This window comes from Garra rufa, chromosome 15 (genome assembly GCF_049309525.1).
Source record: "Garra rufa chromosome 15, GarRuf1.0, whole genome shotgun sequence".
Classification (NCBI taxonomy): domain Eukaryota; kingdom Metazoa; phylum Chordata; class Actinopteri; order Cypriniformes; family Cyprinidae; genus Garra; species Garra rufa.
Window position 1 is genome coordinate 6,309,779 of NC_133375.1, and position 25,642 is coordinate 6,335,420.

The 25,642-nt window shown below is 37.6% G+C and overlaps 1 protein-coding gene across 1 annotated transcript in view; it reads left to right on the plus strand.

The window, feature by feature from the left end:
- Positions 1–662: 662 nt before the first annotated feature.
- sypb (synaptophysin b) overlaps positions 663–25,642 on the plus strand; it is a 29,547-nt gene continuing 4,567 nt past the window's right edge. The window contains exons 1-7 of the mRNA XM_073818515.1: positions 663–793; positions 5,500–5,565; positions 14,467–14,591; positions 17,473–17,671; positions 20,246–20,437; positions 23,838–23,976; positions 24,579–24,747. Of these exons, the coding sequence (XP_073674616.1) occupies positions 776–793; positions 5,500–5,565; positions 14,467–14,591; positions 17,473–17,671; positions 20,246–20,437; positions 23,838–23,976; positions 24,579–24,730 (891 nt within the window). The 5' untranslated portion in view covers positions 663–775 and the 3' untranslated portion in view covers positions 24,731–24,747. The remainder of the gene's footprint in view (positions 794–5,499; positions 5,566–14,466; positions 14,592–17,472; positions 17,672–20,245; positions 20,438–23,837; positions 23,977–24,578; positions 24,748–25,642) is intronic.

Below are 25,642 nucleotides of genomic sequence, written 5' to 3' on the forward strand. Positions count from 1 at the left end.
TCTAAGTAAGAAAAGCATTTTTTGCAGTGTATTGACCCAAATAAATTCAATTTGTCTTATATTTTTGTCAATGGGTATTCTTGCTTAATAATAAATGTTCATCTTTTGATTATTGCTGTTACACACAATTCTGTGTGTGATTTTTCATTTCCAACCCATTTTAAGCCAGCAAAATAATATTTTTTTTAACAAAAGTTGACTTAAATAAAATAACCCATGTGTTCCAAAATGTACACAGCTCTGGGCTGCCAAATAACCAAGGTTGGGTTTATTTTAACATAGCATTTTTGTAGTTATATAGGTCAAAAATTCACACGTTTACCTTTTCAACATCTACCTAAATCCTATATAGTTCAGTGTTATGTAGCTTATGTAAATGAAAGGGAAACAGAACGTATAAAGAAATAACAAATATTGATGTAAGATGTGCATCAGTGTATGGCTGACAAAATCTTTATTACATTTAGTATTATTATTTGTACTTATTAATTATTGTTATTATTTCTAATTAATTGTTTAGCCTATTTATGTTGTTGTTATTGTTTTTTTACCCATTACGTTAAAACAGTACATTCTGATAAGGAATAAAGACGCTGTTGTATTATTCAAGGTTGATCATCCTGAAAAAAAAGAAGCGCTTTTCTTCAGACAACCAAGACTTGACCGACAGATTATCGTTAGCGGTGTTTCGGAGCGCTGCTCCTGCGGTGACCCGGATGTAGCGGCGCTCTACCTCCACTCGTCTGATCCTCTTATCAGCGACAAGGCGGCCGAGATGGATGTTGTCAACCAGGTAGGGCTTTCAATCACAGCTATTCACCAATAAATTCTGCAAAATCCTCACACTTATTCGCGTGTAGACCTAAAGGCAAACAGGCTACCGTTATATCTGAGTGAACGACGTTGATTTGAACAGGACGGATAACGGAGTTTAAATGAATGACTTACCAGGACAAGAACATACCTAGACACGACGTCTCGTTGACTTTCAAGGAATCCCTGCTGGATGCCACTAAATAAAACACAACAGAAAACCGTTTGCAATTCAAGGCATTTCACGTGAAACCGATAAACAACACTAGGATTTATGCAGTGCATTGCGACGGTGGAATGTTATACTGCGGGGTATTTATTTAGTAAAAACTAATGCGCAACTATTTTCAAACGTGGTGCTTTATGATTCACACAGTGCACACTGGCTGTTCAAATAGCCTAAGGTCTTTATTTTCATGATGCATATGTGAGATGAGGCATAAAAGGACGAGAGCCGTCTGCGGGCTGTTTATCTGTATTCACATTGATGTCCAATTCGCGAGCGAATTGACTTTTGAACCGGTTCTTTTTAGTGATTCAAAGGAACCGACTCCCTCAGGCTTCGTGTTTAACCTAACTGTAAAGATAAACATTTAGAGTTAAACTGTGAGTGGCAGACACGACTGAATCATAAACAATCTATATAACCAAACAATAAATCTTAAAACGCCGTTTCTGTAGTGACACCACAAACGATTCAGTGAACTAGCTCACTGAGTCAAATCGTTCGAGAGAACCGATTCGCTCAAACGATTCGCTCGGACTTCAGAATAGTATTTATTCAGTCACTGCTTGTCAGTTATTCAATCCAAACAGAACCGAGATGTCACAAAGTAGGTTACAGCAGATGGCCTATAGTTTGCAGAGGTATTCAAGAGCAAGGTGAGAGATGACAGTGCGACGCCGTCACTGCATCAGTCTGCAGCGTGCCGCATTCACTCGCCTGCTCTTTGGCCTCGCGCCCGCTGTGCGAGTCAGATATATCGGCCTGCAGCCTGTAAATGCTCGCTAGTTGCACTTTCATAAAGGAAACGTTGAGATAAGCAGCTTTGACTAATTCTAATGCTTGCAAAGTCTCCCTCTCCTCTCGTGTGCGCGCTGTTGGTCGCTCTGGACGCTGCTGCGGGCGGCTCTATCGTCATCGCTGACGTCAGCAGGGACGGCCAGGTTATCACAGTGTATCGAGGAGCCAAATGCAACATACCTGCATTATCCGCCAAAATATGTGACTCAGTAGAAGTAATAAACTGCAAAATGCTGTTTACATTACACGGACAGACTGTGAGTAAATAAATAGATAGGCTAGACACCCTTGTGAAAAAAAGTCTGCTTTATTTTATTAAATGTGCACTTGTAATGTATTACAAATCTTATAAGTATATTCAAATGCTTGCAGATAATATTAATTCAATAAAATGTTAAGAGAGAGCACTTTTGTGAGGGTTTCTTATCACTTAGGTTCACTCTTTAAAAGTGCACTCTGTCAAGTTTTTTGTCAAAGTTTTCCTTTAAGAACATTTTTAAATCACAAAAAGCTAAATCACTAAAGCACATGTAAAGTATTTACACTTATTTTTTTTTACCATATTTGAATATTATATTATAGTGTAATATATTAGATATTATACTAAACTGCAAGTTCATCTTAACAAATATGTAATTATAAATAAATGTTAATACATGTCACTTCTATTGAAACTTGTATGACATTAAAGTATATTCTAGTTTATCATAAATGCTTGTCAGTACATTCAACAGTTCACTTTAACCCTGTGGGCCTCTTCTGTCATTTTTGATCAAAAAATTGTATGTTTTAAAATCGTAGCTTCATCGGAATGAGATGACACCTGGTGACTTTTGTTGCAGTGGCTATGTGAGCACACAAAAAAATCACTGACATGATTTGGATATGTTAAAGGGTCAAAAAAATAGTCCCACTTGGCTCCTTCGTGGTCAAAATTTACAGACATGGGAAATAATTGGAAATACAAAAAACTGCAATAATTCAGAGAATCTTTTCAAGCTGCAAATACAAGCTATAAATCAGCCACTGTGCTGAAGAAAAGTGTTCAGCAATCAAGCAATTATAATGGTAAATGTTGCATTTATTAAAAAATAATAAATAAATAATTAAATAAATAAAAATATTAATTCTAGTGGAAAAAATATGGTTCATTAAAATTTTATAAATCTTGCATAGTATCATAAAAAGTCCTCAAAATTCTAAATAATAATCACAAAATATTATTGAATAAAAATATATTTCATTGTTTTTCCTGAAGAAAAAGAAAAGTTACTTTTTAAGGCACTGGTCACTTTTGACCGCGAAGTAGCCAAGTGTGACTCCTAAATTAAGAGGCCCAGAGCGTTAAACATATTTCAATTGAACTACAATAGAAAAAAATCTGAAATTACATATAAGTGGTTAAAAAAGGTACTCTTACTGTAGTTATTATATAAAAATTAGGGCTGCAAAATGATTAATCGCGATTAATCACAATCAAAATAAAAGTTTATGCTTACATATTATTTGTGTGCATACTGTGTGTACATGTGTTTATGTATATATAAACACACACACACACACATATATATATAAAGGAAAAATATGTTGTATTTATATGTAATAAAATTTTATTTATATATAATATAAATTATATACAATTATAAATATATATACTTACAAATAATTTTAAAATAAATACAGTCAAGCCCGAAATTATTTATACACCTGGCAAATTCTGACTTAAAGTTACTTTTATTCAACCAGCAAGTTTTTTTTGATCGGAAATGACACAGGCTTTTCCCAGAAGATAATAAGACGATGTACAAGAGGCATCATTGTGGAAAAAAATATTTCTCAGCTTTTATTTACATTTGAACAAAAAGTAGCATTTCCAAAATTATTCATACCCTTTGCAAACTGTCACAGTCTATGGGAAAATCCAAAGTTCTATACCATTCCAAATAGTCCAAGCTGTTCTAAAGCATCCTAATTACCCTGATTCATTGGGAACAGCTGTTTTAATCAACTCAACAGGTGAAAAACAGAAGCTCTCTGCTGTTGGTTTGTGGACAGTCATGGCTAAGACAAAGGAGCTCACTGAGGACCTACGGCTGCACATTGTGGCTGCTCACAAGTCAGGAAAAGGCTATAAGACCATATCTAAGTGTTTTGATGTTCCAGTGGCTACAGTGCAAATTATTATTAAAAAATACAAGACGTTCCGCACTGTGAAAAATCTCAGAGGACTTGGTCTGAAGCCAAAAGTGACACCTGTGCTGGCCAGGAGGATAGTGAGAAAGGAAAAAAAGAATCCAAGGATCACCACCAAGGCCATCCTGATGAATCTGGGCTCTGCTGGTAGAAACTTCTCAAAGCAAACAGTCCCATGCACACTGCACACCACTGGGTTCCACGGACACAGACCACGGAGGACACCACTTCTCCAGATAAGGCACACATAAGCCCCCTTGGCCTTTGCAAATGCTCATCTGGACAATTAATAAGACTTCTGATCTTCTGTTTTATGGTCAGATGAAACAAAAATTGAATTGTTTGGCCACAATGACGTAGCCTTCATTTGGAGTAAAAAAGGAGAAGCCTTCAACCCTAAGAACATCATCCCCACTGTCAAACATGGTGGTGGGAACCTAATGTTTTGGGGGTGTTTTTTCAGCCGGTGGAGCAGGGAACCTAATCACAGTAAAAGGCACCATGAAAAAGGAGCAATGCATCAAAATACTCAACAACAACATCAGATAGTCTGCAGAGAAACTTGGTCTTGGGCACCAGTGGACATTTCAGCACGACAACGACCCAAAACACACAGCAAAAGTGGTGTAGAAATGGTTATCAGACAGAAACATTATCGTTTTGCAGTGGCCCAGCCAGAGTCCTGAATTGAGAATCTGTGGAGGGAGATAAGACCTGAAAGAGTTGGAGCTCATCGCTAAAGATGAATGGACAAAAATACCAGTGGAGACATACAAAAAGCTGGTCAGCAACTATAGGAAGTGTTTGATTGCTGTAATAGCCAATAAAGGCTTTTCTATTGATTATTGAGAAGGGTATGAATAACTTTGGACATGCCACTTTTTTGTTCAAATGTAAATAATAGTAAGAGTAATAAATAAGAGTAATATTTTTTTTCCACAATGATGCCTCTTGTATCGTCTTATCTTCTGGGAGATGTCTGTGTCATTTCTAATTAAAATAAAAAAAAACTTGCTGGCTGAATAAAAGTAACTTTAAGTCAGAATTCACCAGGGGTATGAATAATTTCGGGCTTGATTGTATATATAAGGGAAAATATGTTTATATATAAAATATTTGTATTTGTGTATAATATAAATTATATGCAATTATAAAAATATATGCTTACAAGTAATTTGAAAAAAATATATACACACACACACATATATATATATATATATATATATATATAAACATACACAGTACAAACACATATATGTAAACAAATTTTTATTGCGATTAATTGCAATTAATCATTTTGCAGCCTTAAAATTTATACAATAGTACATTTTCATTTACTTGCAGTTAACATGCCTGAAAACATCTGAAAACATAATTTCACTCTGGTTTTTAAAGCATGTTATATTCATAATAAATTCTCTTTTTAAAAGTATTTTGTTGCTGATGTTATTTATGTATTTGTTTTTTAGCTGGTCGCGACTGGACAGTTCACAATCATCAAACAGCCATTAGGATTTATTAAAATCTTACAATGGGTGAGTAACTACAGACCTTGCTGTTTTTTAAAACATAGTGCCTTCGTTTTCTTTCCTTCATATTATTTCATACAACAAAGCTGTAGAATATCTTCAGTTTGCAACTTTGTAAAACTGTAATTTTACCGAAAGCACTAGTATTTTCTTACAAGAAGTGCAAATCTAGTTCGTCTCAATTATAGCTGGCAGTAAACACAACACATGCACATGGTATTGTGCACAGCTTGTGTGGGAGGCTGTGAACAGTCACTGCTGCTTACGTAACCAGCGCTTGGAGAGGAGCCTGAGTTTACAGTCAAGAGATCTAGGAATCAAGGCTGTCTGCTATGAATAATCTCCAGTTCTTACTTGTGAGCATTATTGATGCATTATTATTGAATTATAATAATTGAATTCAGATTTTGAATTCAATACATTAGGCAGATACACTGGGTCCTTCTGACACAGAAGAAGCATTAATATCTAGCGACATCTGTACATTTAACAGTACAGTTTGGTTCACTATGCTGTGCCATGTATTTTTGCCCAGTTCTGTCTAATGTTCTATTTAAAGCTTCCTAAAATAATGAATTGCTCAGAGTTAGAGAGAATTTACTGGACTGGAACTGGCATGAATCCTCAGTAAACATATGGTCTTGGACCTTTAAGTTTCACAAAAGGTTCTTTGTGGTGAAAGAAGGTTCTTCAGATGTTGAAAAAGGTAAGAAAGAGATGGTTCTTTAAAGAACCTTTGACTGATTGGTTCTCTGTGGAACCAAAAATGGTTCTTCTATGGCATCGCTGTGAAGAACCTTTCGAAGCACCTTTATTTTTAAGAGTGTAGCATAATAGATATTTGACATCAAAACCATAATAGTACTTTTGGTAACTCTTTACAATAAGGTTTCATTAGTTAACATTAGTTAACTACTTTAGTTAACGTGAATTAAGAATTAACAGTTCTTCTATAGCATTTAATAAACTTAGTTATTATTAATTATAACATTTACTAATGCATAATTAAAATCAAAAGTTACATTAGTTAATGCACGTTAAAAAAGATTATTAAATAGTGCAATAAATGTATTGTTCATTGTTTGTTCATGTTAGTTAATCAAGTGTTAGGATCACAGTAGAAACAAAACTGAATTTTAGTAACATTATTCCTTATTCCTTCTTATATTTATTCCCATATAGTATAGGGAATGCTTACAGGACTCCTGTTTTAATTCGGAACCAATCCTACATGATCACAATGGCAATTTTCTTATAGGATTACAGCAACACTAAGAAAAAACCTTGATGTCCTAAATGGGAACACATAATTCCTAACTGTAACAGCTGGATAAAATATCCGTGTATCACAAAGAATTGAAAGAAAATCTGTGGGGATTTGAAAACTGCTAAAGCTCTCTCTGTTGCTGTTCTGCAAGACATTATTCCAATACAAACCCAGCAGAGTTCACACAATGTCCAGTAAAATTCTAGGAATCAAATAGGATTTGAAAGTCCTGTTAGATGTTTTGATTCTTGTTTGATTTTTTGGAATTCAACAGCTGATATTCTACAAAAAGAAAGTGTATCCCTTTGACCCTTTATTAATGCAAAAGGAAAATGATTGATCTTGTGTGATATGCTTTCTGTTGTTGTTTTTGTTGTTGTTGTTTTTTTTTGTCCTCGTCTTTATTACTTTATCAGTCCAGATGTCTTCTAACAAATATAATCATGCAGTGCAAGTAATAATGCATTTCACTTCCTAAGACACTCAGACAGCCCAGGATAATGAAGTGCTGTGTTTATTACATCTGATGCTTGTGCCATATTATGCCAGTAACTATTTGTGTACCGGCATTCACAAGTTACTGTAAATTATTATTTTATTATATTATTTTAATTATTATTATTTATGATGTAAACTTTTGAACAGTCATTTTTATAAATGCAACTATTATTTTCTCTTGTGGACTATATGTAAACATCTTTAATGTGAAATATCTTACTCAGGTCAGTACTAAATAAAAATAGCATGCATTTTGTATGACCCCTTTTATTTTGGTTAAATTAAATTACATTTAGCAGATTCTGAAAGGGGGATGTAAATTTTGACTTCAGCTGTATAATTGAGAGCTATCAGTTTTAACATTTATTAGACTTTAAAAAATAACAACTTCTAATGTAAGTGATCTCTTCCTGTGCCCTTCAGCAAGTAGGAAATACATTGAGCTAATAAATTGCACAAAGTTATCAAACGCTAAATTCTAAATTAAATATAGATGAATCCTTAAAGCTACAAAAGATAGCTTTCCTCTTTTTTCTTTTGTTCTTTGATTAACAGACATCACAGCAGCTGAGTTATTATGGTATTTGGCTGCTATTACTTTAAGAGCTGCTGCAGCTGAATCTGACGCACAAGCTCATAGTTTCATTCGCACTTTAATATAATATGATGCAAGCTACAGCACGCCGCCACATTTGTGAGTGCAATTGAAGCATGTGTGCTATAAGACCTATGACGTTAACTGTGTTAAAAAAAAAATTAAAAGCGTTAAACTAGAAAAATTAATCGCCTACGTTAACACATTCGACAGCACTTTTATTTTTTATTTTCAAATGAATAGTTTTTCGAATTCTATCATCATTTACTCACCCTCATGCCATGTCAAACCTGATTTTCTTCAAGTGTAGTTAAAGGAGCAGTTCACTTTCAGAACAAAAATTTACAGATAATGTACTCACCCCCTTGTCATCCAAGATGTTCGTGACTTTCTTTCTTCCATTGGAAAGAAATAATGTTTTTTGAGGAAAGCATTTCAGGATTTCTCTCCATATAATGGACTTCTATGGTGCCCCCGAGTTTGAACTTCCAAAATGCAGCTTCAAGCATCTTTAAACGTTTACAGTCGAGAAAGAAGGGTCTTATCTAGCAAAACAATCGGTTATTTTCTAAAAACATTTATACAACGTTTATACTTTTTAATCTCAAACGCTCATCTTGCGGAGCTAGAGGAGACAAGCATTTGAGGTTAAAAAGTATATAAATTGTAATTTGTTTTAGAAAATAACCGATCGTTTTGCTAGATAAGACCCTTCTTCCTCAGCTGGGATCCCTTTGAAGCTGCATTTAAACTGCATTTTAGAAGTTCAAACTCGGGGCACCATAGAAGTCCATTATATGGAGAGAAATCCTGAAATGTTTTTGCTGAAAAAACATAATTTCCTTACGACTGAAGAAAGAAAGTCACGAACATCTTGGATGACAAGGGGGTGAGTACATTATCTGTAAATTATTGTTATTGTAAAACTACATTACCCAAGATGCTGTACAGAGAAGTCCATCAATCAGAGAGTTGCAGCAAAGTGGGTCAACAGTTCTTAACTTAAACTTAAAATGTATTGTTTTTATAAAATCCAGATTTTAGTTTTATATTTCTGTCATTTTTCATTTTGATTGTGTAATCTGCAGTGGTTCATGGGGTTGTAGTTCTTTCCCTCACTAAAGCTGTTTAGTACATTGTACTAAACTTGTACTTTTGTCTTTTACGTTTTTGCTTAAAATAAAAGTTTGTAATGTTAAGATTCTCTTCAGATGGTTGTTTTGGCTAATGGCTTATAGCACTTTAAAAGAGAATTTCACTTCCAGAATAAAAATGTACAGATAATGTACTCATCCAGTTGTCATCCAAGATGTTCGTGTCTTTCTTTCTTCAGTCGTAAGGAAATTATGTTTTTTGAGGAAAACATTTCAGGATTTCTCTCCATATAGTGGGCATCTACGGTGCCCCGAGTTTGAAATGCAGATTAAATGCAGCTTCAAAGGGCTCTAAACAATTCCAGCCAAAGAAGAAGGATCTTATCTTGCGAAATGATTGTTTATTTCTTAAAAATAATGACAATTGATATACTTTTTAACCTTACATGCTCATCTCGTCGAGCTCTGTGTGAACTCTGTGTATTCCGCAGACACAGTTAGGGTATGTTGAAAAACTCCCATCTCATTTTCTCCTCCAACTTCAAAATCGTTCTACATCGCTCTTTTACCTTTTTTTTGTAAAGTGCGTTTGACGTCTTTCCATGTTCACTTTGTAAACACTTGGTCAGTACTTCTGCAGCAATGTAGGGTGATTTTGAAGTTGGAGGAGAAAATTAGATTTTTTTTTTTTGAGTTTTTCAACATACCCTAACTATCATGAACCAGAATACACAGAGTACATGCAGAGCTAGACAAAGCAAGCCTTTGTTTTTTTTTTTTTGTTTTTTTTTTTAGAAAATAACTAATTGTTTCGCTATATAAGACCCTTCTTCCTCAGCTGGGGTAATTTAGAGCCGATTTAAACTGCATTTTGGAAGTTCAAACTCGAGGGCACCATAGAAGTCCATTATATGGAGAGAAATCCTGAAATGTTTTCCTCAAAACAACATAATTCCTTCACAACTGAAGAAACAAAGACATGAACATCTTGGATGACAAGGGGGTGAGTACATTATCTGTAAATTTTTGTTCCGGAAGTGAACTTTTCCTTCAATTAAGATTTTTTTAAAAGATCCCTACAGGACAAATGAATGGGAAAAATACTTCTGGAACCAGCACTGCTAAAAAAAAAAAAGTGGGCGGGCACTAATACTCTATTGCTGAAATCTCATGGGATTGAGAGGTTGCTGGAGAGAGGAGGTTTTTGCCCCGCCTCTGCAATATCCCATAAGAAAATAATAATTGTGAATTTTGATTTCATTATGACTAAATAAATTGCATGCAGAGTGCTATTTGTGTCACATGGAGTGATCTATGTAGAACGATCCAGATCAGTCACTTTTTCAGATTAGTGCTGGTCAGTGTTGGTCGTGAGGCAGCTCACTAGGTTTTGGAACAGAGCTTATGTGTGTGTTTGTGTGTAAATGTGTGTGTGTGCCTAGAGTGACATATAGTAGATGGGCACAGCGTGTGTAGTGACAGATGGTGAAGCACCCCAGTAAGATTAATAGCCGGATTTTCTATTCAATCGGATCTTCCTGCAGTGAAGGGAGGGTGTGGTAAAAATACTCTGACCAACTAATCTGTGTGTGTGTGTGTGTGTGTGTGTGTGTGTGTGTACCTGGTATTCATCACGTTGTGGGGACCAAATGTCCCCACAAGGATAGGAATACCAGTAGATTTTGACCTTGTGGGGACATTTCTCAGGTCCCCATGAGGAAACAGGCTTATAAATCATGCACAATGAGTTTTTTTGATGAAGTAAAAGTGTGCACAATCTCCTGTGAGGGCTAGGTTTAGGTGTAGGGTAGGTGTAGGGCCATAGAAAGTACGGTTTGTACAGTATAAAAACCATTACGCCTATGGAATGTCCCCATAAAACATGTAAACCCAACATGTGTGTGTGTGTGTGTGTGTGTGTGTGAGCACGTGCCTGCACCATTGTGACTTCAGTACATTTGCTAATGCTTGGTGTTCTGTTATTACTGCTTTAATTCCAGTCAGTTGACTAACATTATTGTGATAATTTGTTAACGCCTCATGTTTGTCGCCTCATCTCATTTGCTACGTATCCATGACAACAGGTGCAACACTTAGCACTAGTTTGCTTGTGTCAGCAGTGTGTCTGATTGGGTAGCAGAAGGAAGGTGTGAAACAGCAGATGGTGAATCATCTCATAAAACCAAATCTATATCATACTCATTTCTGTATTTTAAGACGTAACTCCTTTCTTATTCTTGATGTATTTAATTAAAATTTTACAAGTGAAATGTCTGAAAATCATGTTTCTATTAAATATAGCATTTAAATATAAAAAAAAAATTGGGGTCAGTAAGATTTTTAAATACTTCTATTCAGAAGGATACATTAAAATTGTTCAAAAGTGACAGTAAAGATTTCTATTTCAGACAAATGCTGTACTTTTGAGCTTTTTTTTCTTAATCAGAGAATCCTTAAAATATCTATCATGTCTACAAAAATATTAAGCAGCACAACTGTTTTCAACTTTTTATATACACTCTATATGTATATGGCTGAAAATGATGCCAAAGCTGAATTTTCAGCATCATTACTTGTCTTCAGTGTCACATGATCCTTCAGAAATCATACTAATATGCTGATTTGATGCTCAAAAAATTTATTACTATTATCACTGTTGAAGTTTACATGATTTACAGTAGGTTAAAAAAAATAATGTTTTTATGAATGAAAGAATGCTTAAATGTTTCTTAAGCAGCAAATCAGCATATTAGAATGATTTCTGAAGGATCATGTGACACTGAATACTGGAGTAATGATGCTGAAAATTCAGCTTTGGATCAGATGAATAAATTACATTTCTAAATATATTGAAATGAAAACAGTTCCATTAAATTGCACAAAAATCTAAATGGAGCCTTGGTGAGCATAAGAGACTTCTTTCTTTAAAAAACATAAAAATCTTACTTACACCCAACTTTAAACGTATCATTGAAAAAAAAATATATATAATATGTAAGTAAGATTACATATATATATATATATATATATATATATATATATATATATATATATATATATGTGTGCGTGTGACCCTGGACCACAAAACCGTCATAAGGTTAAATTTTACAAAACTGAGATGCATACATGATATGAGAGCTCAAAAAATAAGCTTTCTATTGATGTATGGTTTGTTAGGATAGGACAATATTTGGCCGAGATACAACTATTTGAAAATCTGGAATCTGAGGGTGCAAAAAAATCAAAATACTGAGAAAATCACCTTTAAAATTCTCCAAATTAGGTTCTTAACAATGCATATTACTAATCAAAATTTACATTTTGATATGTTTACAGTAGGAATTTTATATAAAAAAAAAATCTTTATGGAAGATGATCTTTACTTAATTTCCTAATGATTCTTGGCATCAAAGGAAAATCAATAATTTTGACCCATACTATGTTTTTTTGGCTATTGCTACTAATATACCCCAGCGACTTAAGACTGGTTTTGTGCTCCAGGGTCACATATATGTGTAAAATATAATATAAATTATATACATGTTTTTACATACAAATATTTACAATAAATACAAACATATTTTTAAATATACACATTTATGTGTGTGTATTACACACACACACACACACACACAAACATTAGAATACTGACTGTAAATAAGTGTGACTGTAAAAGACAATGGGTAAAATGACATTCCTTAGTTAAGACCGTTAAAAAGTGATCTTCTATCTCATAACATTATATTTTGAATGTAACAGTGTTGGCAAAACATATCAAAAAGAAATATCATGTTTTTTTTTTAATTGTTGGTAAAATCTTACTATAAAGTTCCATTTGTTAACATTAGTTAACCACTTGTTCACTAGTGGATCCTCTGTAGTAAATGGGTGCTGTCCGAATGAAAGTCCAAACAGCTGATAAAAACATCACAGTATATACTGATTACTAATTGTTTTGAAGCTCTAATTTAATGCATCCTTGTTAAATAGAAGTATTCATTTATTTCATTTTAACTTATTATAAACTCTGAATAATATAACACTGATAATAGTAATAAATGTTTCTTGATCATCAAGTCAGCATATTAGTATGATTTTTGAAGGATCATGTGACACTGAAGATGAGTAATGATGCTGAAATTTCAGCTTTGCCATCATTTTCAGCCATTTCCTTTATGGCCACGTTTCCCCTTATTTTCTGTTTAATAAAAGCCTCTCCGAGGCCTGACGCCACACCCACTGTGTCTGTCGTATGCTCCTCCCGCCACAGTGGTGGAGAATGCGGGCAGGGCGGGGCTTAGACAGCGCAGTGGGCAACACCTGATGACGTCATCCCCTCTCGCTCGCAAAAAGTTCGTGAAAACCCGGACAGGGACGGAGAAGCGACGGAGACGGCCTCCCAGCCGCAAGGAGGGTAAGTGATGTTTCAGTTAGTCGCTTATCCTGCGGTTGGTTGAGGCCGTCAACTAATACCGTTTTTTCTGTCCCTGTTCCGGTGCGCTGCGAGAGGGAGTGTTGCCTTGGAGAGGAATCCCCGCCCACTCCGACCGCTGGAGCCTGGATGAGGAAGGTGGCACTCCTGCGTGGGCGGCGACCTGAGGACGGGGATGTCGCTTGGGGGGGGGGGAATGTGGCGAGGCGTCTGCCTCCCCCCCTAATTATCATCACCACCCCGTCCCTTATTCGCCGCCCTTCTCCAGGCTCCCGACGGGAGTGGGTGTGTAGGGGAGAGGAGGGGCGTGTAATCGGCTCGGGCTGGCGGCGTGTGATGGGGACACCTGAAGTAAATGAAGCCTCATCACCGCCGCTGTTTAAATCCCGAGCGCGCCTCTCCTCGGGAGACCGGTCTCTTTCCCCCGTGCATGCACGCTGGTGTCCTCGCGGGTCCAGGAAGGGGTGAAGAGGGAATCCCGCGCCACAAGGACATTGGAGAGCCGCCGGACCCGCGGTCCGGCCGAGGCCGCCAGAAGCCGCCGCCCCAGCGCCGGACAGCTCGAGAGGGATGAGCCTGCCGGAGATGCCGCCACCCTAGCACCCAGGCCGCCAGTATGGGAAGCGCCCGCGGCCGCCGGACTCCGCCCCTCTCCTGGACCCTTCCCCTCCGAACACTACCTTTCCGTCACGCTGCCCCAGCACCGAGGACACCAGATTCCCCTTTTATTTTGGACACTATTTTCCTTTATGGCCACGTTTCCCCTTATTTTCTGTTTAATAAAAGCCTCTCCGAGGCCTGACGCCACACCCACTGTGTCTGTCGTATGCTCCTCCCGCCACAATATACAGGGAAAATATGGAAATATTCACCTTTATATTATCTTTTTAGCTTGGCCACTGGTGAAACTTGTACTATAATATTTTTTTTTTGTGTGTGTGTGATTTATACTGTATGTTGCTTGTTGCTATTTGCCATTTATTCAATATAACTAACCCTCTTTTTTTTTTCTCCTACTCAGTTCTTTGCGATCTTCGCATTCTCCACCTGTGGTGGTTACTCTGGAGTGTTTCGCATGAGCGTGGAGTGTAAGAATCGCACAGAGAGTAACCTGAACATTGAGGTTGAGTTTGCCTACCCGTTCAGGTCAGTGTCCCACTGCCATTCCCATCCGATCAGATCACAGCACAGCACACAAGTTAATATTAGTTCAATGAATATTGACAGTCTTCTGTTCTTTAACTGATGTGTTTGATCCAGCCAGTTCACACATAGTGCTGTAGGTCAGACGCACTGTCAGGTTTTCACTGTACGATCTAAGTATAGGTTATATAAGCAAATTAAAAAAATAAATATATAATGAAATAAACATTCCAAACTAGCTTGCTGTAACTCATCTGTGGATAAAACATTTTTTAGATGTTTGAATGAGCATTGTAAAAAAAGCTTATCTTACTTAGTATTTTTGTCTTGTTTCTAGTAAAAATATATATGAAAATCTAAATTAAGATGCATTTACCAAATAAGCAAAATGACATAAGATATTTAGTCTTGTTTTAAACAAAATGCACTTAATTTAGTTTTTTTTTTCCCCCCTGAAAACAAGTAAAATTATCTGCTAGTGTCACACCCCTGGACTACTTTGTTGGTTTCTCCCGTCTCCCCCGCTGCTCTCTTTGTTTTGGTTCCTGCCTAATTTAGCACACCTGTGTATCCCAATCATTGTGTCTTTATAAGTTTGTGTCTTTGCTTTGTTGCTTGTCGGTCTTTGATGTTATCTCCTGGTGTTCCTGTGTTCCCTGAGTTTTCGTTGGATTTATTAAATAGACGTCTTTTACTACATTGTTGTTCGTGTGTTCCTGTCTGATTCGTGACAGAAAGACCGACCTATACAGTTGTTTTTGTGTGTTCACCTTTGCCTGTTTTCCGTTCGTTTTTTCCAGTCCTTTGTTTCCGTCGTGTGTTTTCTATGAAATTCATCCTTCTTCGGCTGAAGCAGGGGGAATTACCGCTCGAGGGCTACACGTTGATGTTCCAGCTCGTAGCTCATACCACCAGCTATCCGGACGACGTGCTCTGTGCGTTCTATGACGCCAGCCTCAACGCGTCATGCAGAGCGTCGTCGTCCGAGGACGACCCTTGAGCGGATTTCGCCGCGTTTGTGGAGTGGACACTCCAGACCCAGAACCCAGCTAGCCACCCCGACTTGCGGATTACGAGCCTGAGCCCACCGTAGACGGGAAGCCCGAGCCCAGAGCGACAGCAGTATGGAGCGCCGATGGGCTCAAAACTTCCGACCAGGTGCGAGAGCCGGCCATTACATCTGCAACGGTGGAGTGCTGCGTGGAGCAAGAGAGGGTGGTAGAGAGCCCTGCCCACTGCACCACCACTGGGGGTGAGCTTGAGCAAGACTTTGGGGAATTAATAGACTTCTTCACGGAAATACCTGTCTGCCTGGATTTCCCACCCACCCTCCTTCTTCTGTCTATGCCTGAATCTCCGCTGGTTCCGTCCAGCCTTCCAGAATCCCCGCTGTCTTCTGTCTGTCCCCTTGCTCACCCTCAGCCCACCAGCTGTGCAGTGGGCTCGCCGCGGGTCTGCCAGTCACCATCGGTGTCATGGCTGGAGGATCCTTCATCTCCACCTTCAGCCTCTGAGTCCTGGACTCCGCCTCAGCCCTTCGGTCCACCAGCTCCACAGGGCTCCATCGTCCCTCCGGCTCCACCCTGGTCAGTCGTCGCCCCACCTTCGCCTCTGGACTCTACTCCTCCGGCTGCGCCTCGTCGCTCCGTCCCACCGGGTCTGTGGACCTCCTCCCTCCCGCGGGCACAGCCTCGGCCCTCTGTTGCTCCGGCTCCGCCGTGGACCGCCGGATCTCCATCTTCGCCGTGGTCGCCAGAGCCTTGGGTTCCCTCCGGATCCTTTGTGTCACCCATGACCATTGGCTTTCCGTCTCTGCCTTGGGCTCTCCCACCACCTGCTCCGCCTCCGTCAGTCGGCCCCATGGAGTCGTCAGCCCTTCCTCCACCATGGCTCCTCCCTCCATCGGCTCCACCGTGGGATTCCATCATGGCTGAGGTCTGGGTCACACCTGGTTCCTCCTGCTCCAGCCCCCTTCTGTCACCTCCTTGGCCCCTCCCTCCGTCATCACCTCCCTGGACTATTCTGTCACACCCCTGGACTCTGTATTTTGCCCTCCTTCCGGGAGGCGGTCCTCCGCCGAAACCACCTCCTGAGACTTTAATTAGTTTGTTTTCCGTGTTCGTCGGCGTGAGGATGCGCCTTCCGGGAGGGGGAGGTAATGTCACACCCCTGGACTACTTTGTTGGTTTCTCCCATCTCCCCCGCTGCTCTGTATGTTTTGGTTCCTGCCTAATTTCCCACACCTGTGTATCCCAATCATTGTGTCTTTATAAGTTTGTGTCTTTGCTTTGTTGCTTGTCAGTCTTTGATGTTATCTCCTGGTGTTCCTGTGTTCCCTGAGTTTTCGTTCGATTAAATACACGTCTTTTATACACGTCAATACACGTCGTTGTTCGTGTGTTCGTGTCTGATTTGTGACAGCTAGTGGGGTACGTAAAATTTTCTTAAAACAAGAGTATTTTACTTACCCCACTGGCAGATAATTTTACTTATTTTAAGTAAACTGCACTTAATTTAGGTTTTTCCCCTGAAAACAAGACTAAATAGTTTATGTCATTATACTTATCTAGTTAATGCATCTTAGTTTAAGTTTAAGATATTTTGACTAGAAACTACTAGACAAAAATACTAAGTAAGATTTTTTGCAGTGAGAGATCGGTCCGGATGAATGCAAGTCGATTCAGACCTGGCTGATTCACTGAAAAAAAGATCAGACTCAAAAGAATTAATTTACAAAAAATAGCCATCAACAGAAACACAGGTTTACAGACTTTTTTAAAGTGAATGTTTTAAACTTATTCTAGTGAATGAGCTTGAATTAACATGCACACATGCTCTTGAATTTAACTGCTGACAGACATTTACCAAGTGTCTTTCTCTACAGACTGCACCAGGTATGGTTTGATGTTCCTACTTGTAAAGGGCCGGAGCCTGAGCGTCTGTTTCTGGTGGGAGACAACTCTTCCTCTGCTGAGTTCTTTGTCACCATTGGTGTCTTTTCCTTCCTTTATTCAATGGCAGCCATTTCTGTGTACATCTTCCTCCTGGAGAAATACCGCGAGGGCAACAAAGGAGCTCGGGCTGTGAGTCTTCTTGCAGTCTCCTTCACTATTTAGTAACAGTTTACATTTACAATGCCCTATCAGTTAACATTAACAATACATCTGCTACAATTGCTATTAATCTGTCATAATGCTATTTTAAGTTAATTGTTAGTTCATGTTAGGGATAGTTTACCCAAAAATGAATTTTTGCTGAAAATGCACTTACTCTAGGGTCATCCAAGATGTAGACAAGTCTGTTTCTTCATCAGATTTGGAGAAATTTAGCATCACATCACTTGCTCATTATTGGATCCTCTGCTGTGAATGGGTGCCGTCAGAATGAGAGTCCAAATTGCTGATTAAAACATCACAATAATCCACAAGTAATCCAACCCACTCCTGTCCATCAGTGAACATCTTTTGAAGCAAAAAGCTGTGTGTTTGTGATAAACAAAGTCATTGAGGTGTTTTTAACTTCTAAATTCCTGTATTAATCTATAATATTGATAAATATTATGGAGAGAAAATATGGAGAGAAATATGCACAAATATGCATCAAGCACCGTTTACAAGTGAAAACAGTCCAAAATCACTATAAACAAAGTAAAGTTGAGGTCAAAAGTTTACATACACCTTGCAGAATCTGCAAAATGTTAATTATTTTACAAAAATAAGATGGATCATACAAAATGCATGATATTTTTTATTTAGTACTGACCATAAAATATTTCACATTTTTCAACACATAATTGAATTTATATAAATGACCCCGTTCAAAAGTTTACATGATTCTTAATACTGTGTTGTTACCTGAATGATCCACAGCTGTGTTTTTTTTTTGTTGTTGTTGTTTTTTTTAGTGATAGTTTTTCATGAGTCCCTTGTTTGTCCTGAACATTTAAACTGACCACTGTTCTTCAGAAAAGTCCTTCAGGTCCAACAAATTCTTTTTTTTTTTAGCATTTTTGTGTATTTGAACCCTTTCCAACAATGATTGAATGATTTTGAGATCCATCTTTTCACACTGAGGACAACTGAGTTGCTCATATGCAACTATTACAAAAGGTTCAAATGCTCACTGATGCTCCAGAAGGACACACAATGCAATAAGAGCCGGGGGTGAAAACTTTTGAATTTGAAAATCAGGGTAAATTTAACTTATTTTGTCTTCTGGGAAACAGAATCTTATGTAGCTTCTGAAAATAAAAAAGATATTTATGCAAAATAAGAAAAATGTACACATCTTCATTTAGGGCAGTTTAGCTGTTCAGGACAAACGAGGGACTCTATCACTAACTGTCACTAAACAAACAAACAAAAACAGCTGTGGATCATTCAGGTAACAACACAGTATTACGAATCAAGTGTATGTAAACTTTTGAACCGGGCCATTTTTATAAATTCAACTGTTATTTTCTCTTGTGGATTATATGTAAACATCTTTTATGTGAAATATCTTATTCAGGTCAGTACTAAATAAAAAATGACATGCATTTTGTATGATTCACCTTTTTTTGATAAAATTATTAAAATTTTGCAGATTCTGCAAGGTGTATGAAAACTTTTGACCTCAACTGTATAATGGAGGATTTAGATTCTTCATTAGATTTTTCCCTGGGAGAAGCGTTTTTATAAATTACTGAGCTGTATTGTGGCCAGAAGCAAAGGTTAAAAAGGTCTTAATGATGTATTTGTTTCTTACAAACACCCAGGTTTTCACTTCACAAGATGTTAATTGATGGACAGGAGTGGTGTGGATTATTGTGATGTTTTTATCAGGTGTTTGGACTTGCATTCTGACGGCACTGCAGAGGATCCATTGGTGAGCAAATGGTTAACTAATGTTAACAAAATGAACCCTATAGTAAGGTGTTGTTAACTATTTTAATGACCAATGATATTTCTTTTTAATATGTTTTATCAACATTCAAAATACATTCACAATATAATGTTATGAGAATGAACATCACACTGCTGAAAAAAACAGCTAAAACCAGCCTAGGCTGGTTGGCTGGACTTAGCTGGTTTAAGCTGGAAGTAGCTGGTTTTAGCTGGTCTCCCAGGCTGGTCAGGCTGGTTTTATCTGGTGGTTTCCAAGCTAAGACCAGCCTGGCCAGGCTGGAAAAGTGGCCAAAGCCACTCTTAAACCAGCCTGCTGACCAGCTATGTTTTTTTTCATCAGGCAGTGCAAAATGTCTAACATTTGAACTAAATTCATTGCACCCCCTAGATTATTTATAAACAATATTCTTATGTTTGTGCCAAGCATTACATTTCCCTAAAAGAAACTGATCACTATGACTATTTTGCATAATAATTATGGTAAAACTCTTGATAACTATTGAGCTTGATGAAAGTGCAATCATAATGAGCTAATGTGAAAGACTGTAAGAAAAGCTTACTTCTGTTGGAGCCACAAGGTTACATATTATGTCAGAAAGATTATTTTTTTAACAGGAGAAATGTCATAGCATAACAGGATACCAGTGAAAACATAATATTGAAGTATTTTAATATTCTTTAACCCATTAAAATAAAATGGTGGTGTGTATTCCATTGAAAAAAATGGCAGTTACAAAATCTGAATTATAATTGTGTTTTGTCATTTTACAGGATTTTGTTGTGACAGCTATTTTTACCTTCATGTGGTTGGTAAGTTCAGCGGCGTGGGCCAAAGGTCTCTCGGATGTAAAGAGGTCCACTGACCCTGATGACGTTATTAACCTCATTCCTGCGTGTGACCGCGAGGAAAACCGTTGCAAAGAAATCCATGAGCCCGTGGTGTCCGGCCTAAACACCTCTGTGGTGAGTCTAGACACTTCAACACTGTGAGTATGCACATATATTAAATGTGTTCCTAGAATTTGACGATGAAACATGTGGGCAGGTGAGACAGGTTCAGCATTATGTAAATGAGCAATGATGAGATGACTTCTGTACGAAAATGTAGTCTTGCACTGATAATCATTATGCTATGTTATACACTGCTATATACAAACCCAGCCAGAATGTTATTGAACTTCAGTGTTGAAATGTGGTTAAAATAATGTAAGTTTCTTTCATTTAACAGCATTTCATGCTAAATGGTTCTAAAAAGCATAAAGTACTTACCTGTGTAAATCAATGATGAAATTGGAATTCATGATAAAAAGATATTGAAACAAGGTTGCATTATCAACACTGATTTGCAAAAGTACACAGTGATCAATGTTGTTATTGTTAACCAAAACTAAAAATATAAAGGAGAAATTAATTTTAAATATTAAATGAAGAGCTGAACAAATTAGAAATGTTGCCTTGGCCACTAATTGAAATAAAGTAAGTTTAGGTTAAAAGGAATTTTGTTACTAAACTAAAACTGAAATAAAACATAAAGCTATAATAATAATAATAAAAAAATATATAGCTGAGCTAAGCATGCCATGAAGCACAAGACCAACTGCAACAATGAGTAAAAGGAAGCCATTTTAAGATGATTTTAGTAAAAAATACAGAAAAAAATGTAGAACTGCTAGTAATATGATTTAATGGCTTTTCACTTTTGACCAGCAGGTGGTGCTGTTATCAAATGGACGTAGTGTGTTTAGTGTGAGGTGACAAAGGCACACACAAAGTTTGGTGTCATTATGTCAAAGCTTTGCAGAGATAAAGCTTGAGTCATTTTGGCATCAAGTCTAAAATTTGTTAGTCTCGTGTAGCCAGACCTTCAGACTGACGGCCGAAGGTCTGGAATTCATGGCAGCTTTCATTGGCCAAGGCCCTCCCATAAGGCCGTTTGACCAACATGTCAAACAACAACAATGGCGTCTGCATAAGCCCCTCTTAGCTAAACACGAGTAAATCAGTTGGCGCTTTGTTTCCCGTCTACCGGAAATCCGATCAAATTCAACTAATCAGATGACGACTTCGACATTCCTGAAGTGTTTCCAGTTAAGTGTACCGTATGCACCAGACGTTTAGCCAACGTTCTGTGGTCGTGACGTCTGAGGCTGAGACTAAAAATTTGTAGTAGCACTGTACCAAGGTAGATCCATAGCACTAAAATCTGACATATCTGACTCGATTTTAGTGAAAATCGGACGAACGTTCAAGGACGAGTTAAAAAAAGTATGTTTTCAACATAAATCAATATGGCGGACAGGACGTTCGGCCAACTATGGAAAAATTGGTATCTTTGTTGTCGGCATGACCCAAGGAATATTTTTGAGACCACAATAGGCTAATGCAGTGGTTCCCAACTACATTCCTGGAGGTCGCCCAACACTGCACATTTTGCTTCTCCTCTTTTGTCTGACACATCCATTTCAGGTCTTGGAGTCTCTACTAATGAGCTAATAATCGGAATCAGGTGTGTTTGATTAAGGAGACATGGAAAACATGCAGTGTTGGGGGGACCTCCAGGAACATGGTTGGGAACCACTGGGCTAATGCAATCAATAGTAATTAGCATTTTTGCAAATTTTATAATTAATGGTTAATGAGTGGATTATTACTCTTGACCAATAGGTGGCGCTGTTACCAAATTGATGTGGTGTAATCAGTGTGGGGTGACAATGGCATATGCAAAATTTGGTGCAAATATGTCAAAGCTTTGCAGAGATACAGCCTCAGATGAACTTTGGCATCTTTCCAGCAAATTTGTTGATGCGTTAAACGAAAACCATTTCCTATTTTGACACACAATCCAAGGTAAATTTGGTAAAAATCAGACCAATGGTCTAGGAGGAGTTCGAAAAAGTAGGTTTTCAACATTAATCAAAATGGCAGACAGGAAGTTTGGCCAATTTTGGCAAAATTGTTATCAATGTTCTTGGCATGGCCCAAAGAATATATTGAGATCACTCAACATATATTACATTAAGCCATTTTGATCAGAAGTTATTAGCATTTTTCCAAAGTCCATTATAACGTTTGACCACAAGGTGGCGCTGCCCCCAAACGTTTTGAGTACTGGTTTGAGGGCATGGTGCCGAAGCCATATACCGAGTTTTGTAATGATACATCAATACGTTCATAAACCATAGCATTTTTTGACAAAATTCAAGATGGCCGATGGTCAAAATGGCTGACATGGGAAAATGTATTATCGTAAATGTATTAACTCTAACGAGACAAGTCTTTGAGACTTTTAGCCAAACCATTCAGAAGTTATAAGCAAAAATAGCCATTTTTCGTATCTCCTGATCGCTAGGTGTCACTGCGCCGAAATACTGCAGGTCGCCTCAGGTCATGCTTGTTATATCACACACCAAGTGTGGTCTCAATACGCCAAATCGTTGCAGAGATATAGCCTCACATCCATTTTTGTGTGCTTTCCGTAGAATTTGATTGTGCTCTATTCGAGAACGGTTTGACTAATCAACTTGAATTCCATAACTTTTTGCCAGCATGGTCTGAAGATGATCTGAGCCAATTTTGGCGAAAATCAGACAAACCGTCTAGGACAGGTTCGAAAAATTAAAAAATTTTTTTGACTTGGCATGAGCCAATGATTTAGAGGGAAATCTGTGCCTTCTGTGCCTTATGGTTCAAAAGTTATTAGCATAAACATGAGTGAAACTTTGGACAAATGGTGGCGCTAAAGAGTTTGAGTTAGAGACTCCAAATTTGCTATGGCGACAGTTCAGACTGTCCTCTATCAGTCTGCCAAATTTCCAGCAAGCGGTTCTATGGGCCGCCATAGAATCAAGAGCGAGAACAGAAGAAGAATACGGTTTCAAATAGGTGCCTTCACACCTTTGGTGCTTGGCCCCTAATGATAAAAGCACATAAAAACAGTGATACAATTTTAAGTACAATTAAAATTTTAACTAAAAATATAAAAAAAAAACTAATTAAAACTATTAATGAATACTATATTAGTGTAGAAAGAAAACTAACACTGATAATGATTGAGCCTTGATCTATGATTCATCTGTAAATAAACATTGGAATCCAAGCTAGAAATGTTTTTCTCTCCACAATTTAAAAGGTTATGGCCAGTTATACAGCTTACCAGTATTACTAAGGCAACACCTGCTACAACTAAGAATAGTTGCAGCTTCCAGAGATATAAAAAGTGTGAAGTGCAGTTGTTTAGTAACATGTTTAGTCTAATGAAACTGTCAGTAATTTCATCAGGTGAATCAGGGTGTAGATGTATTTAGGTACACAAATGAATGCATATGTGCAAGTAAGCATTTGGCTGCATTCTGTGATTCCGCAGGCGTTTGGCTTCTGTAATGTGGTGCTGTGGGCAGGGAACCTGTGGTTCGTCTTCAAGGAAACCGGTTGGCTTGCAGCCTTTTCTGGCACTTACATGCCCTCAGGAGAGAAGCAGCCAGCACCAGACTCTTTCGGCCAGGGTGAGCACAACCAGTAGACTGAAGAGTACAATCACAGTGCACAAGTTCATATGTGACCCTGGACCACAAAACCAGTCATAAGGTTAAATTTTACAAAACTGAGATATATACATCATATGAAAGCTCAATAAATAAGTTTTCTATTGATGTATGGTTTGTTAGGATAGGACAATATTTGGCCGAGATACATCTATTTGAAAATCTGAAATCTAAGGGTGCAAAAAAATCAAAATACTGAGAAAATCACCTTTAAAGTTGTCCAAATTAAGTTCTTAGCAATGCATATTACTAATCAAAAATTACATTTTGATAGGTTTACAGTAGGAATTTTACAAAAAATCTTCATGGAACATGATCTTTGCTTAATGTCCTAATGATTTTTGACATAAAAGAAAAATCAATAATTTTGACCCATACAATGTATTTTTGGCTATTGCTACAAATATACCCCAGCGACTTAAGACTGGTTTTGTGGTCCAGGGTCACATATGAGAAAGGGTTTTAATGTCTGGATTAAGCTATTAATGGGGCTTTTAAGATATTTTTGTATTCATGACAGTCAAAATTTAACTATGTTTTCTACTCTAAATGTATTTTTCTAGGCTATGGACAAGAAGGTTATGGCCAGGACCCTTACGCCAGCTCTCAGGGCGGATACCAGCCCGACTACGGCCAGCAGGGCGGTGGATATGAAGGCGGAGGCTACAACCAGTATGGTCAGGGTGAGCCCACCTCCTTCTCCAATGAGATGTGAGCTCAAGCTCTGCACTGGTGAGTGAACAAGCTCTGAAATCGATCAAGACACGTACAATTCTGCTTTTTTTCTGTAGCCTATCTACACACACAGTTGCAATCAAAATTATTCAACCTACCAGAGACTGCAGTACTTTACAAATACAAGTTTTTCTGAAGAACTAGGACTTTATAAAAATTGCATCTACAACATATTACTGGCATATTAAAAGTGATAATGTTTTTGAGTTATAGGATTTTTAATTCTAAAGCTATGTCATGAATATTCAAACCCTATACAACATTGCTGTTTTTAAGTCCCTTTTTTATGGTAAGAAAACAAATTTGTCTTAAAACTCAGTTAGGCCTTTAGAAACTTTAGAAAGCTTGAGCTGTTACACATACAGTGCCTTGCGAAAGTTTTCATACTCCTTTGTTTTGGTACGTTTTGTTATGTTGCAGCCTTATGTTAAACTGCTTTAAAAAAATTTCCCCATCAATCTACATCTCATACACCATAATAACAAAGCACATAACAGGTTTGTAACAACTTTGCAAATTTATTAGAAATAAAAAACTGAAAAGATCCCGTTGCATAAGTATTCATACCCTTTTCTGGGACACTCGGAATTTAGCTCAGGAGCATTCATATTGCTTCTAGATGTTACTACACTTCGAGTGGAGTTAAACTGTGGCAAATTCATTTGAATGAGTCTGATTTAGAAAGGCACACACCTCTCAGAAAAGGTCTAAAAGCTGAAAATGCATATCAGAGCAAAAACCAAGTCCTGAGGTCAAGATAACTGCCTGTAGAGCTCAGTGACAGACTTGTGTTAAGGCAATGATCTAGGGAAGAGTTCAGAAAAAAATCTGCTGCATTGAAGGTTGACAGAAGCATTATCCATAATGGAAGACGACTGGAACAACTAGGACT